General features: G+C 43.9%; 2 protein-coding genes across 3 annotated transcripts in view; both read left to right on the plus strand.

Moving 5' to 3' along the window:
* LOC144099353 (uncharacterized) overlaps positions 1-433 on the plus strand; it is a 30,552-nt gene extending 30,119 nt beyond the window's left edge. For both annotated transcript variants that reach the window (XM_077632581.1, XM_077632582.1), the window contains exon 5: positions 154-433. In XM_077632581.1, the coding sequence (XP_077488707.1) occupies positions 154-299 (146 nt within the window). In that variant the 3' untranslated portion in view covers positions 300-433. The remainder of the gene's footprint in view (positions 1-153) is intronic.
* Positions 434-10,645: 10,212 nt separating this feature from the next.
* Positions 10,646-16,421, plus strand: LOC144099354 (uncharacterized). Its single transcript, XM_077632583.1, has 5 exons — positions 10,646-10,799; positions 11,650-11,801; positions 14,124-14,191; positions 14,886-14,969; positions 16,134-16,421. Exons 1-5 carry the CDS (start codon positions 10,683-10,685, stop codon positions 16,277-16,279), a joined length of 567 nt encoding a protein of 188 aa, XP_077488709.1. The 5' UTR covers positions 10,646-10,682; the 3' UTR covers positions 16,280-16,421.
* The last annotated feature ends 454 nt before the right edge of the window (positions 16,422-16,875 follow it).

Raw genomic sequence — 16,875 nt, forward strand, 5'->3', positions numbered from 1 at the left:
AGTGGTGTCTCTCACTACTGCCGAGAGCTAAAGCAACAATTCTTCAGTGATGAAAACAGCCTTCTGCTTTTCGATAAAATACCGCGTTTTTCTAACTAAATATTTTATTCATTTACGCCTGTACCTCCCGTCTTCTTGGTTTTTCTCAAACAGAATGTGTCCTCTTCGTGTCGCAAGAGAAGGAGAATGACGTGCCCGAGATCTGCCTAGAGCATTTCGCTGACATCTGCGGTGATGCGATCGCAGTGCGCGACAGACACCGCTGTGTGGACGACGACACCGATGAAGAGGACTACTAGCACTTGAGTCTTCCGCTGCTGCATATAGGCGGAGCCAGTTTGCCAATCAGCGCATTTGTTTGCTTGCCAGAATGAAGCTACTCGCGAGTATTGTGCACTGAAAAGAGAATAAAATTGCACGTGTTCTTACTAAAGCGGCTACAAATCGAGTTGGTTCGAAAAGATTTTTTATTCCACGTGATCACAATATGTTTTCTCAGAATGCGTAGTGGCAGAGACAATGGCACTTTGAATCAGCTTGGGTAGTTCACATGGGGGGACGGCAGGAAGCGTAAAAGATTGTTATCGGCATGCGAAGCGGACAACGAAAGTTCTGCGACCACCTGGATAATTACAGGGAATGTAAAAAATAGCAGTGATGGTAAAATAAAGGAAACATATAGCGCCTTTCAATGAAGCTAAACAGCGAAGTGGGAAAGCGCCCCGTCATTGTTAATTCAACAAGACCATTGAACATTCCTTTCCAAGAGCTTTGCTTTCTATGACATGGTGCCCAGTGCAAATTTTTCATCGGTGGAGTGTATCGGGGAAAATTATATTTCGTTCATTGGAGGCATGCCCCAATTTATGCCGGCAGTCTAGTTTCTTCTTAAGTTGGCGTTATATACCTGGTGGTCATAATGAACATAGCTAATCAGCCATCAATACCGGTAGCCATCATCACTTCAGTTTGCTCGCAGGCTGATCTAATTGTGTGTGATGTAGCTGCTAACACCGCTTCAGTGATCTCGATATCTTTTGATTTTACCTCAACCTATTAGCGATCTGAGCCCAAAATCCTGGCTAAAACCAGGAAGAAGCTATGCTCGAAAATGAATCGTAATCAACTATGCACCACTACGAGTTTTTTTTTTTTGCCCAAATTACAGGCAGTAGAAAAAAAATCATTATGATACATTATTCACGAGCGGGAATCCAATCAGCTCCGGCTGAGACAAAATGCGAACGTTTTCTTGTCCTTTTCGCAACAAAGGAATTCTCGTTCTGTTTTTCTGACAAGGCGATCCTTTTGCGCTTCGTTTTGTAGACAGCAGGTTTCCAAACCCTTCATCCCTCAGTTGTGCGAATTGCTTGGAGCCACTAGCTCTGGCACCGCGACCAAGAAGCACCGCCGGTAGAGTCAGGAGACAGAAAGCGGCGACTAAGTCGCCAACAACACCTTCAAGTAGCCGCCTGAGAACCTTATAGCGTGTGCAAACAAGTCACTAATATTGATGAGCACCGGAAAAGCACTGCGATGCGCCAAACACCAAGAGCAGGTACGGGTGCTGACGCACTGCCCAGCAAAACGAACAGAAAGGGCTGAAAGCGGTGGCATGCAATGCAACGAAAGTGACGAAAGAAGTCCAGTACACTTTTCAATGCGCTTCAAAGCTTGCTCAATAGGCGAAAGCATCCGGGGCTATTATACGCGCGACCTACGTCCGAAGCAGAGAAGCAGCCGAGGAGCAGCGCAACAACAGGAATCCAGAATTCCTCGCCATAACTCGCGTACGGTGACGGCCATCTAAGAGGCTCAGTAGAATTTGTTACACCTTTCAGGGATGAATGCCATGCCTCCGTTTACTCTGGTGGCCGAGATAGGCTTCAGTCTATACAGCGCACCTGTTACGCGCCCTTCCTGGCGTAATGGTTAATGGTTAAGGTTAAGGTTAATGGTAATGGTTAAGGTTAATGGCGTAGAGAAAGTGAAAGCGCCCAATAGAAGACGGCGGAGGTGACAAAAGGCGAAAAGAGGTTCATAGGCCTCTCCCCGATCGTATGGCACGTGGTAACTCGTCGCCTCCGAATGGGCGAACGACGAGGACGCACGTAGTATTGCTCATCCTCAATCATAAATCTTTAAGCGTAACAATCGACTTGCCCCCTCAGCGGATGAGTTCCCGGTCATTTCATCAGCCGGATCTCATAAGGCTTACCCTGATTAAAGATGTTTAGTGGCCAGCAGCCACAGGAGGATCTTACGCGAGCGCATAAAATAGTTGAGAATTATTCACAAAAAAGCCATTTTGCTACTCCACCAGAACTTAAAATAAAGTAACAAGTTTCTGCTCAAGCTTCTGCTCTGTTTTAGAGCTCGGATCTCACACACCAACCACGTAACATATACATAAGGGCACACTGGGAAGTAATGAGCAAAATAAAAAGAGGGCGCTGCTTTTGGTGGCCTACTGGACCAAGTTCTTTAGTGTCAGAATAAAATTAACTACCCGGAACACATCTCGAAACTACTTCCGACATGTTTTTTATCGACCATATCTGGAATCTACAAGCTAGAGCAGTAGCAGGTTGCAATGTCCAGGTTCTGTTGTGTGGTGGCGTTTGCTCATGATTCTAGAGACTCGGCCTTATTTAGTCCGAGCTGAAATATGCTTCTATTTCCAGTAACGTATACAATTTACAGGCTTCGAGAGACATATCTCAAAAGGTCGCCCGCCTATACGCCACGTTTTTCAAATTTTTTGATCAGTTCCGTTAGGTCATTCTATTGCAATTACCTCCATATCCCACCAGCTATAACACGGAAAGTAATAAGCCTCCTGAATGACCCCTTTTACGCAGCTGTTGACTCCCTGGCGTTCATTTCCGCCACAACGGTGGAAAAGTATTTCTAATTTTAAAAGCTGAAAAATTAAATGCCGCTTTCATATTTGACATCGGTATCAAATCGGGTCACTGCGTTGCGAGACAGCCGGCTCACCGCTATATCAAAGTTGGAGTTCGCTTAAAAGACTGATATTGGCAGCACACACAAAGGAAATGTTATGACCAGTCACAAGGCAGGGCACCAATAGCACACTCCGTTCCTGGGTCTGAAGTTGATAACAAAATTCCATGCTCTAAGTGTCAGTATTAACTCCTGATTGAATTCTCTGGTATGGCAATATATAAAGCTTGTTCAAACGCAAACACTTAAAATAATTTTGCCATTTTAGAGAAACATCTAAGTAAGAGGGTATTTTGATCAAATGAACACACTTTGCATTTAGATACAAAGTATGAAAGTACGTATGGCTGAAAGGCTGCGCAGGGAGGAAATAACTTCTGAAGGTGCTGTCAATCTTAATCTCGTTCGCGGAATGTTCACGCATATTTAACCAGAGTAATGCAACCCTCCTTATTTTTACAACGTTCGGGGAACCTTGAACGTAGCATAAAAAACGAGCTTCGTATTTTTCTATGCATCGCTACTGTAAGAAAGGAATGGTTTGTAAGTGTTTGTATAGCATACCACCCTCATTTCTTCCGCATTCTACCCATTTTAATGCAGATGTATCGTTAATTACGACCTAACAGTGAAAGCAAAGTGAGCAGCAGGGTATGCGCAGGCAGGCTTTCTGTCGTCAAACATATCAGATGTAACGTTACTGAAGTTACCATCGAGCTGATATTGCTTGAATCAATGGAAGTCACTTGTTTTCAAACCATTTGTTTTTCTACCTTATTTCTTAAAACTAACTGTAAAACCCTTACTTTAAACTCGCGCTCTGATCGGCCACGTGCTAGTAGATCAGCTGTAGAGCAGAATTACGCATTTCCCGACCGATACCCTGTCGCATGCCCATCCCGCCACCGAGGAGCGTAGATTCATCCGTCCATGCTAGGATCGTGTGATGTCAACGTCGCTTTCAAATTCTGATCTGAAACAATTCATAGCCAAAAATCCTTAATTTTGGAAAATATTTTGCTGTTGCAAAGTTCAACAAGTGGTTCTGAGTGGCGTCCTTTGCTCGGCTGTTTCTGATTTCATGGTTTGCTGAAACGGTTCGGGAAGGGCACAGTATGTTATCTGCATACGGCCAAAACTAGCGTCGGCGGACATCTCTTTTTTTTTGCGGCCTTCGCTCGAAGTAGTGATAGCGACACTTATGGTGTCTGTGTGCGGACCCTTGCTCTTTTCATTATTTTTGTTTCTTTCTTGAGAAACTTTTTTTCTCTATATGTCTCTAGCTGTGTTTTCGTGCAGGCGAAAGGCTAAAACCCCCCAGCTTTATTCAGGAGTTTTATCCACTCTGGCACCAATTTTCGTTCTTTCTTTTTCTGTTTATTTCATTGTTTCTTACGCAGTTGCTTTCTTTCTTTTTACTTTTCTTCCTTTCTTTCTTCCTTCCTCTCTTTCTTTTTTCTTTCTTATTTTTCTTTTATTTTCTTTCTTCCTTCCTTCCTTTCTTTCCTTCTTTCTCTCTTTCTTTTTCTTTCTTTCTTCCTTTCATTCTTTCATTCTGTCTTTATTTCTTTATTTTTATCTCTTTTTTCCCCTCTTCTACCCGCACATTTTCCTACGTTTCTTTCTTTAACATTCCATGACTTTTTCTTCCTCTTCTTCTTTCTTTCTTCCTTCCTTCCTTCCTTCCTTCCTTCCTTCCTTCCTTCCTTCCTTCCTTCCTTCCTTCCTTCCTTCCTTCCTTTCTTTCTTTCTTTCTTTCTTTCTTTCTTTCTTTCTCCCTTTCTTTTCTTTCTTTCTTTCTTTCTTTCTTTTCTCTCTTTTTCTATTTTATTGCATTCCAGTCTTGTTTAACTCGCTCTCTAGGCCATTCTCGCACAGAGCGGTTCGTATGCCAACCCCGAAGTAAGACAGCTGCTTCGCCACGTAAATTCCCACCTGAACTGCTAGGTTTAACAATCAACCTTCTCGATAGATGCCCCGTATGCTTTAAATGAGTGCTACGTCATTAGCCTTCAGATAAAAAAAAAGTTGTAAGTTTTAATGAAGAAGTTACCTCTTGACCCCCGCGTCATATTTTCTGAGCTTCGAAAAACCGGCGCTATTTAGGACCTGCGGTCGTAGTTATTAAGTAGCTACGACAACGGCGCGGTAGCAGAAAAACTAATATTCCGTGGTCACAAGTACTGCACGTCTCAGAGAAGCTATTTAAAGATAAATGGAAAAGATGAGAAATAAACCAAGAACCAAATGAGAACGTTTACGCTTGCTCTCACTAAGTTTTGCTTTTTGTGCCGCATGGGGTAGGCGTACTCAAACATCCTTTCTTAAAATGCGACACCTCAATACTCTTCCTATAGATGCCTCCAAGTTGAATTTTTTCTGTAGTCTTCAGCGTAGCGAAGGCTTGCTAAAATTTTTAAGAAGTGGCTCATCCTACACCATATATCAATATGATCATTCAGTAGGGTAATGTTTTTCGATCCCACATAAAGTAATTATTTACTTGTTGACAAGTTTTCTTTACAAGTGAGCACTAAAGGAAATGGTGGTACTCGTAAAATTTTCTACACTATACTTGATTAAATTCTTTGCATAGTGTGACGCAGTATCTGTTTCAGCCTAAAAAAACTGTCTCTCATATTTCAAATACAGCCACCAATATATGAAGCACACTTAAACAAGAAGATTTTGTAGCTTCTCGCCCTGCTCTGCGTACTGAAGCAGCCTCTTGCCATCAGTGGAAGCGTGCAGGCAATATAGTTGTGATGTTTGTTATTCGCCACATGATGTTTTTTTTCTACCCTGATAGGCCTCGCATCCACGCCCGGACCCTTGCACTGGGTCAACCTGGACATAGTTTCCCCGATAATGCCGAGTGTCACTGTCGTTTTCGTTTTATCTCCCATCATCGACGCAATCAGGAATCTGGTGGCTGTTGAACTGAAGCTCCTAGACCAAGCGAAGAAGACACCCTGCCCTGCTTCCTCCGGAAGCAATACCCATCCCTTCTATCGGCAGTGTCATCAAGAAGAATCACGAACTTTTCTGATAGTAATCGGTTTTTACTTCCAGGGAATTTCTCGCTACCAAATAGTTGTTTCTTCCACCAACCATTTATATTTGCAGGAAATCTGGCAAATTTGCGAGACGACGCCTGCTGCAGTGTCACGTGTTAGCGCCTATACTAAGTCAAACGCGGTTGTATCATCCACTTCCTGTGATAATGAATAGCGTGTCACTAAAATAAAAGGCCTTCGCCATAGTACGTCCCAGTTCGGATAACAGTTCAGATGATATTATCGACAAGGCCGAAAATCATGCAGCAAGCAAAATATATGCGGAAGCAGCTTGCTAATTTAGTGAAGTGCTGATTTCCTACACGAACATGCCAAGAGCAAGGACTGTTGTCTAGTTTTTGGTTGCAGTTGTTCAGACAGTGCACATGCACCGCAGCGTAGTAAGGGTGTGGAATGTCCGATGTCTGCTTGGTCGTCTGAGTGACTTCTCATAGCGTGTCTATAAGTAACGCTTCCATCTGATTGTCAGCCCACCATGGTTTCTGCATTCCGCCTTTCTAGGTATATACTGGTACGGTCTTGAGAAGCAGTTGAAATGAGCGAAATGTTCGTGTTCATACGCTGAGACGTTGAGCATGGCTGTCAAATTCAACAGCGACAAAACACGAACGACTGCAACTGCTGGGCATTAACACTAAAAGGACGGGCCTTTCAGTAATCGTCAGCTACATTCCACCAAGAGATCAGATTAAATTTTCCCACCTATCACCAGTGATGCAGTGCTATACTCCGATACAATGCTATACAAAGGGTCACCTCTTTTCTGCGTGGGACCTCCTAAATCGGCTGCTTGGATATGACTTTTGTTTCAACCGGTCTCCAGTCCTCCGCTGCAGGCTGGTGCAGTCATGCGGAAACACATGAAAGTGACCACATGCCATGGTAAGTACGCGTCAAGTGGTTCGCATCTACTAATTCGTCTCGTGCGTGATACATAGACTGGCCTGCCTTTAGGACATCCGCGGAGACTTCCTGAGTAGACCTCAAGTCATCATCTCAAATAGAGGAACTTATCTCGTTCTATCTGGGTCAGACAACACGGTAGATATGTGCGCCTATGAAAGGGTATTCTACCCACTTGGAATTCAAGATGCACTTAGTCGGCGCGCCGAAAGAAAATACAGAACAACAAAATCCAGGAAGGATTCTCGCCGTTAGTCATTGTGCTCAATGAAAAATAAAGCTCCACCTCTAGAGGTCAGTGAAACAATGCTGTAGAAACTTTTGTAAATCACTGAATCCTAGCAAGAACCGGTCGCGCATTTAGCATGTTTTTAGAAGCTTGCGCTCATCCCATTAAGAAATGCACCTTTTCCGTGACCAAGCCCTTTACCAACGCCGCACTTAAGTACAGCTAGAAGAAGATTTATGCAAAATGGTTCTGCGCAGAACTCAGGCAGCTTCAACAATTTGGTATTTTTTGGTGCCTCAGTCGCAAAATGACCACAACGACTTGCTCTTTCCTGTGCCTGAATTAGATGCCGCCCTTGCCTCGTGTAGGCTTCCATCTGCACCTGGCCCTGAGGCCATTTGATACTCCTCTCTATCTGCATAATTATTACAGTAAAGCGTGAGTTTCCGCTACTGTTCCTTAACAATGGAAGAGCAGCCGCATAGTTGCTCGTTTCAAGCCCGGAAAGCCTCCCTACGAGCTTACCTTATATCCGCCAGTTTCCCTTACGAGCTGTATGAAAGGTTATGGTGCGAATGGTGCTGCGGAGACATGAGTGGTTTCTTGAGAGAAATTCGCTTTATCCGGACATCTTGACAGTCTGTTGGCCGTACGCTTTTGAATTGACGGCTTCATTGACCTCGTTACGAGAGTGAAACATCAAAACTGTCGCCACCGAGCAGCAGCTTAGATATTCGTAGACAATAAAAAAGCATACGACCACGTCTTTTATGATGCACCCATGATGCGCCATTCTCGATGCACGACGGCTTGGGCGTTGGCGGCCGGCTGTAGCCGTGGGTTCTGAGCTGCATATCTCATCGGCCGCTTAGTTTACACGCCTGCGCCTGACGGAGAGACTGCTCGTCATCAGTTTGGGCCGTGGAGTTGCACGGGAAGGAATCATCAGCCGAACATTATTTAATGTCTGTTTATTGGATTGGCAAGCGGATTGGCTTGGTAAGTGAACATATGCTGATGACACCAGCATCTGTTCTGGCTCGGTTGGAGAAAAGCATGCTGTTGTCGCATTCAGGCTTCAGTCTGCCTATCACTACCCAACAACACTTCACGGAGCCGAAATAACTTCTCTCCCGCCACAGAATATTGCGTATTATCATTGACCGCGGCCTCTTCCAGTAGAGGCACACTAATATGCTAAAGAAAATGCTAACTTATTTTTAAACGTTCTTTTTTTCGTAGCAAACTCAAATGGGGTCCAACAAAGCGCACATCCGTAAGACTACACCAGGCTATGTTGCTAGACTACTGCATTCTATACAGCCTCCCAGTGCTCTCTAATATGAGTACTTCCTCCTTGTTTACGGTAGAGAGCGTTGAGGCGCAGGTGCTCAAAATGTGCCTTTAAACTGCCACGGAAGCAAGATTCGGGAAGAACGTGCCTGCAAAATATTGATATACTACTTGGAGTGTATACCCTGCAGCGCTGTCATCCACTAGTTATGATTGAGGATGAGCGGCCGAAGAGCAGTTTTCCAAGTGCACTGCCATGAATCTCAAATACCATCAGATTACGCCATTCCATATCATTCCGCCAAGCCACCGTAGGTGATAGTTCTGTCTTCGGTATACCGGCGTGTACGACCCTATACTAAAGGAATCCGCGGCACCAGTTAGTGGCCTGATGCAAATTGAGTGCACATCTAGCGAGAATATCAGAACTATACGTTCATCTAATCATCTCCAGCCTGACTACGCCCCGTGCAGGGCACAAACCTCTCTCATGTTTCTCCAATTAACCCTGTCGTTTGCAAGCTGCGCCCACCGTATGCCCGCTAACTTCTTTATCTCATCCGCCTACCTAACCTTCTGCCGCCCCCTGCTACGCTTGCCTTCTACTCTTGCCTTACATTCATGTATCCACTGTCGAATCTGCGTCACCAGTGTCATCGACAGCCACTGCGGTGGTACGCACTTAGCAGATCACTCGCGGTTTCCTTTAGGACATACTTCAACATTAACCGCTGAGCTTGTTACACTTCAGGCAACATTGACCACATCTGTGGGGAGAAACCACCTAAAGAGTTGCATATACCCACCGAGCGAAAAGCTGATCTACGAATTTTATTATGTTTCCTACGCTACATCACCTACAGATCTCTGGCACTAGGCATCATCAGTGAGCTCCTTTCACAACTAAGCTCTGTACAGTTGTGCCTGTCTCTATACAAGGCACCACTTGTCTGCGTTCGTGCTTTGTAAGGAATGCGACTTACTGCAAGATACAGGAACCAATTGAATGCTGGGCACAATCACCATGAAAGACGAAGTCCGACCGACAGTGACATATTTGTTTCGCGTGGAATTCCGCGCCGCCTTGCATGCTTACTGCACATATTACGTTTACACGTTGCTCTCACGCGCAAACGCTTACATTTATTCTGACTAGGGGACTGCCCGGACAGCACAACTTGAGGCACAAATGAGGCTATGGAGCATCTACTAGTGGTGTGACCAGTACATCCGCGAAAAAGAGTAACGCTGGCCGCTTCCTTGAAGCGTTTCGACAGCAGGCCACTGTCCGAGGGCTTATTGCTAGTAGCACTACCGGAGAGTTGGAAAGGTCTCCAGGCAATGCAGGTATATTCTCGCTTCTTGTCTGACATGGGCCTCGTCTCGCGATTGTGATGCCAACAAATTTGCGAGCATATATTTTCTTTTCTCTTTTTAACACATCGTCACCCATCGCAAACCTCTTTTTTCTGCTGTTCACCTTCCCCAATGTTGAGTATCAGACCAGATATTCATCTTTCCGGCCTGCTTCTCTGGCCTTCCTGTCAATAAAGTTATCGATGTATCTGGCCAAATTTTATATTCAAGCGATCTAAACTTTTAGTTTTTTTCTTCCCACAAAGGTACGGCAACATGCCTTTATCAAAAGCAAACACGCATATACAATTCAATACTATTTTTTGTGTCTGCCTAATTCATCATGTCACTACCCGTCATGATACTACCGCGTCGATAAAGTAAATCCATAGCAGGCTAAATATAAAACTTCTATGGAGCAAAGCACGCGTACACAGAGCACAACTGTTACTACCCCTGTCACAAGGCTCACGTGCCAACAAACCCGCGTTTAACCGCTTATTTTAATCACCGGTCACTCACCCCTGACGTGTATGTGCGATTGGAGGCTAAATGAAATTCTCTTTCGCAACTCTCAAGAGGTGTTCTTTTTAGGGTTTATTTCGCAGTACTAATGGAAAATTTCACAATCCTGTATCTCCAATTTCAGCCGTAGGGAACACTGAGTGACATGGGCATTCTAAGTCACAAACACGTAACTCAAGTAGAGCGACAGAGTAATCTGCTTTTTCGTGGAACTGCATACAGCTTGTCACTCAATAATGAGCTCAAAGTCTTGGCCTCTCCAAATATTAGGCTCACTTTCCAGCGTATAAAAATGTATTCGATCACGGCTCTCCTCTGAAACAGCCGCCAGCATGAACACTTCTGCAGCACTCGTTTTAGCCTTCCTGGCTACCTTCTTGCGAGGAGCGACCCCACAAGCAGCGAGAGGGCCAAATGTACTCGAGCGTGATGTCCCCGACGCCTTTCAAGTAAGACAGGGACCGTGGCGAAAAACTGGCTTTGTCACTGGCGTTACACTTTTACTCGGGAGAGTGGCGAATCTTCGTTATTTGTTCTTTTTTTTAGTTGTGCGGAGCACTGCACTGCATTTTGCGCAGAATATCTTCACAAAACCGTTTTGTGCCTTCTTGCTCTCTTGATGCCCGGCAATCAATAACTTGTGCAATGCATTTCACAACGTAATCGCAGGCGTTGCATCCTGGGACAGTGTTCTGCCGTAAAAGATCTTTCTAACACGCATTTAGAGCCAGTTCTTCCCTCATGTTAATAAGGCCATAGTCTAATAGTCTCACTGCCCTTCACGAGCTTCCAAAAGGGGGCAGTCAGTGGCAGAATGTTCTACGGGGATGGTCAAGAAAGAAAACGCATTCGCATTTATTTCCGCAAGTGTTAGCGCATCTTCAATCACTTATAATACTCAAAACAGTGCACTGAACAAGCATAAACGCATATATCAGAGAATAGGGGAGTAATCACTCTTCTTCTACAGTCTGAATTTTATCTCTCAGTATCCGCTCACCTTATAAGAGCCTTGACTGCAATGTCCACGGAAACTGCCTAAGGCGCACTTGAGCTACACAAAAGCAGCATACCCAAAGAAACGCACACATCCCGTATCTTGCTTCCCTTATCTCACTGGTAAGCAGATCGACGTGATTTGGTCAGACGGGGCGCTGAGGTGGTGCCATTAGTAGCTATTGTTCTAAAGAAGGAGGTTCTCTATTACAGTTGCAAGCAGAAAAGCTGATGCCTCCGTTTTTGTTCTTGCTGATAACACTGAACGATTTTGATTTGCAGTTTGATATGCCTGCTTTACAGATTTTTGCGAACTTTCCCTACGGCGTTGCCATCACAGACATAGACAACGATGATATCCTCGACTGCTTAAGCGCTAAACGCAAGGATTTCGATCCCGAGGCGAAGACAGTCACCTATGTATGGTCGTTGAACGGCGGAGAAGGAAAGAACAGGTAACTTATACTAACGCGCTAAACGATACCTTATACGAGAAATAATTTGTAGCGGACATCAGTACACAACTTATTTATGTTCTGCCCTTTCAAATGACCTGTCGTATAGGAAACTCCCAAATGATAGAACTCAAATTGCAAATAATAGTCCCAAAGCGCAGTTTGCGCGTTCCCGAAAAGCAAAAAAAAAATTATGTGTGACTAACATTTGTCCGAGCGACCAGAACTGAAACAAAAAAATCTAAAGGCTGATTCGCATGCAAGCGAAACACTCGCGACTCTCGCCGCCGCGGGGCATACACCATCTCTCGAGCGGCGGCGGCGGAAGCTCCAATGATGGAGCTGTGAGGTTCGGGCAAGCTGGAAATTCTTTACGCTTCAGAACCAATGACAGCCCGGCGTTGCAACGTAGCCAGCAGTACGGGAGTTTGCACGCCGCACGTACGAACGTTTGTTTGAAAAAAAGATTATTATAAGGAGCGTTGAATGGTTAGAACGCGAGATTCATATTTGTTTAAGTCAAATATGAGAATGACTGATAAAATGATGGTGATAAATTACGCTCATGGGTGGAAAACGCGCGGCGGTGACGCATGTGAAACGAAATTTCCCGAAGCGCTTCGCTGTGCCACGCCGCTGTTCACTCGATTTGCCGAATCTCTTGCCTGTGAACCAGCCTTAATTGATACCTGAATGTGATTAGGATTATCGTCCACTGTATGCTACATCAGGCAGCTATTCGCCACAGCACCAAGAAATGGGAAAAACTTTGTCCAGTGAATCCATAGACTTCATTACTTGGGAGTATTTAATACGTGGTGCCCACGTTGATAGTAGTCAGTTGTACTTATTGGAAAAGTTAGCAAGCCACTGGTTTTATGGTTTATGCTTTGGGGGAGTTCCATACTGTTAATCTAATTTGAAAAAATCTACGCCTTCCAATGCCGAACTTCCAATTTTTTAGGCCTGAATACCAGCGACGCAAACGTCGCATGTATAAAAGAATGTGAAACATTAACTGAAATTCGCCTGTAGCGATTGTTTGCCATGTTTTCGAAACAAAGGTGATACGTTTATAGAACCTGACATTTCATGAGCTAGACACGGTCAAATATTGAAAGCTGTCTTCCCCACCAGCCAGCAGGCACTCTGCTGTGTGTCGAAAGAGTTCTTTGAGTAGGAAATTAATCCATGAACGTGTCTGCATCGCCATTCTCTTCCAAAAGATGATCATAGAGCACGTTTGAATGTTTAAATAAAGAGATTGAAATGAGGACAAATAAAACTGTTCAATCCAGTTTTCTTAGGAATGAATGCGTTATTTGTCACTGGATGAATATGCAAGTAGCCAGAAAGATTCATAGAATTCCTTTGTATTACGAAAAAAAATTGAGTAAAGTGGCTTTATTTGTCCCCTTAAAGCAGCCCGCTCGGGAGCGCCTGTTTCATGTGTGCACAACTTGCGTGCTGAAAGCCTTAAAATTGATATGCATTTCCTCTTGTTTGTTATTCTCCCATCTATTTCGTAACAAAATAAACGAATTCTAAAAATTTCTTCCTGAGACCAAGAAAAAAATAGCGAAATAAAGTGAGTAGCATTCCTCTATACATACAATGTCCCAGAACCTGCTCCCTTTCTAAAAGACCCTAACTAGCCGCAAAGCTCCCCATTTTGTTTTGTTTTAAGGAACTGTAATAAAGACAAGAAAAGACCAGATTGTAAGTTAAAATTCACAAAATCGAAAATGTCATAAACTACAGTAATTGTTCTTTTTGCGAGCATCTTAATCGATTCTTGAGTTGCATTGAAAGCAAAGCATTCCGTAAGATGTAAGATGGCAATTTCAGTTTCGTGTTGCAGAAAGCGAAAAATTACGATTTGCCTTGAAACGCACTTCAAACTAGACCTTTCAGACTAGCCGTCCTTAACATGCCGGCCACCTTGAATCGTGTTGTGCATATGTATGGTTGGGCTTGGTAATTGTGAGTAAACTGTTTGAAGTATCCGTCCAAAACGATCTAATTTAAAAATGCCGACGTTCCAGAGCGCGCTCGGTTCATTCTTCATAGGCGACAGAGCGTGAAGTCTTGCGCGAAAGGTCATTAGGCAACTCTAAATAACGGTGGCGGAATATGAGCCTAATAGTTAACGCTGAAATAGTTTAAAAAAAGCATAATCACAAGTAATTGCTTTCTTGGCTTTCTCAAGTGGTTTCTTTGTTAATGAGAGAAAATGTTCAACCTGGTGCAATCCAGTTGCCAAACTTGTTTGCCAGATAAAGCGACGCCACATTTCATAAGTCTTCACTGAAATCATTGCAGACGTCACGTGGCTTTCCACCATACAGCCGGTGCTACGCCAGATGCCACTAACTTCACAGTGGGCAAGAGTAAGCACCTGAAACCTTGGACCTCACTTTATGCTAACGCGCAAGCCAGATGCTCCTGACGAAATAGGATTGTTAGTCCTGATCTCTTGCGGCAGTAATGGTTCAAGCTCAAGCTTGCCGTGATGTGTAAATTCTGCTGGTAGCAAGATGGGAAATGAGTAAAAGATTTCGCGCCTTTGTACTGTTTGTGTGCAGAAAAGTTTGCCTCGTTGCTTTTTAAACTTAACATAAGGTGAAATTCATTCGTTCCCAAAAAAAATCCGATAACCTGATTTAGTTTTGCAGCTTCTCGACTATCGATCACCTTCCTCCTCGTTCCTGAGCAGTGAAATTATTGAAAAATAATCGAAAGGTGCTAGGAAAGAAATATTGCGCTGGGTATGCCGCAGCGAGGAGCTATAGTAAAATGACGCTTGCTACGTCTATTGATCACTTTTCAAATTATATGCCGTTTGCTTCATGCTTGAATGAATGCTTAACGATTTAACAAATGCGTACAAGAAAATTAATAATTTGCACTATTATTTCTATAGCTCAAAACAGAAGAACTGGTTTCTTCTGCTGCTGTCAGTTCTATTGTTGGAAGCGCGCTCAGCTCAGTTTGTGCCGCGGCTGAAGGCGGATTTCTGTGATTCAAATATACAGGAAAATTTCTTTGTGGCTCACTTATGTCTGTGCGGTTACGTACACGCAGACTCGGACAACGTGGAAGTGGCCCACTTTCGCTACACCGACTACAAGGACTGTGCCATTGTCGAAGTGCCGCACTTCGGAGACGGTAAGGAAGAGCAATGTCATTACATTTACTGCGTCCATTCGCCCGCAGCAGATCGCATCGAAAAACATTGAACCAGGCAGTGGCAAGAAAGTTGGAACCTCGCATCGTTGTCATGAAATAGAAATAATGAAATACACGCAGCTGGGCTAGAGCCAATTTGGTAGGGTATCGGAGTTTATAAAATGCAACTTCCCGACATTTACAGATAAATTGTATAAAATTTTTGTCCTCCCGGTACACACTAATAGCGCTGAAACCGGAAGCCAGTAAAAACATTTTAAATCGAATTGAGGAAAGCGCTGCGAGGTGTGTAATGGAAGATGGTAACGGCAGTGTTGAGCTGAAAAAAATGAGCGGAGTAAGGAAACAAGATCACCGTGATTACATCTATTGCGCAGTGCTCAAGGCCTTTAATCAGTCTGAGTAGGTTCCCTTAAGATACAGATATAACGAGATGTAGAAAGCCATGCTGGGTGAAGAGAATAGGGAGTTCGAAGAGATAGCTGGACTATGGCTAGCTAAGAGAGGTTTAACTGGGGACCATTCGAAAAGGACTTCATAATCAAGTGCACGGAACTATGGCTTAATCAGCGTCTTTGGAGGCGGTGGCTTCGGCTTCTGCGTGAACCCTCCACCAGCCAAACATGGCAGGTGGTGTTCATGAGGATCTCCCTCTCTCCTCCTTCCACCTGGCAACCGCCTCCCCCTCCACTTGCAGGAAAGAGGCCGGAAAGAGGCAGGAAAGACGCCGGACAATATATGGCTAAACAAAAATAAAAATTGCTTTGAATGACTCAGCAGCGATGAATTAAAGAAGCCATTACGAATAGAAATTGAAGAAGAAATAATCACAATTGGCATAAGATTGGAATTGAATACGAATAGTGTGAGATTTCTAACAGATAGGCGAATAAAAAACAAAGCTACCGCATTTTGTCCGCACCAATCAAATTTATCTCCCGCGAATATTACTTTTTTTCGTATAAGATTGGAATATAATACGAATAGGGTGAGGTTTCTAATAGATAGGCGAATAAAAAAAAGCTACCGCATTTTTTCCGCACCAATCCAGTTTATCTTCCGCGAAAGTTACTTTTTTTTCGTACTTTTACCACTTCTGCTTACAACATGCATTCTTGTTTTGTTTTTTAATCTCGCGTGCAGAATGCGTCCTCTTTGTGTCGAAAGAAAAGGAAAATGATGTGCCCACGAGCTGTCTCGAGCAGTTCTCCGACATCTGCGGTGAGGCGATCTCACTGCGCGAGAGACACCCCTGTGTGGTGGACGAAACCGATGAGGAGGACTACTAAAACTTGGAAGACACACCACAGGTGCTTAGACTCGCACTATTTCCACAAGCCAGGGATTGTGGTTCGCGGTTCAATCTGCTTTCCGATGCATACTTTGAAGACTGTACACTGAAAAAAGAATAAATTTATTTGTGTGTCGACACAGTGTATCTACACATTCTTGTGGCTATACAGCTAAGTGCCTGCTCCAATTAGGCCGTTGACAATGATGATGCTTTGTCAGCGTTCAACTGCATCTTTTCTCAGCCTGCAGAATAGTGTGCTCAGTCCTTCTAACTATTTCTTTTGATTCCCGGCATATTCCACGAATGATTCGTCAGTAATTGGTGTGACACTATACTAAACTACTAAACAAACAGCTTTGGCTTTGTTACCACTTTTCTGTAACTACAGTATACGAGCCAAATTAAGCTGGTCTTGCCAATCTGCAGCGGTATTTTTCGTTCAGTCGGTAAGTGCATTCAACACTCAATAATAATCTAAGGAATGAAGCACTTGTGACCGCAACTTCTAAAAGAAAATACCTTAATTTTGGGGCGCGCCAGGGCAATCTGTATTTTGTACAGTGAGCGCATAACTCGAAGCGCTCCTATAGG

The sequence above is a fragment of the Amblyomma americanum genome, chromosome 7 (genome assembly GCF_052857255.1).
Source record: "Amblyomma americanum isolate KBUSLIRL-KWMA chromosome 7, ASM5285725v1, whole genome shotgun sequence".
Taxonomy (NCBI): Eukaryota; Metazoa; Arthropoda; class Arachnida; order Ixodida; family Ixodidae; genus Amblyomma; species Amblyomma americanum.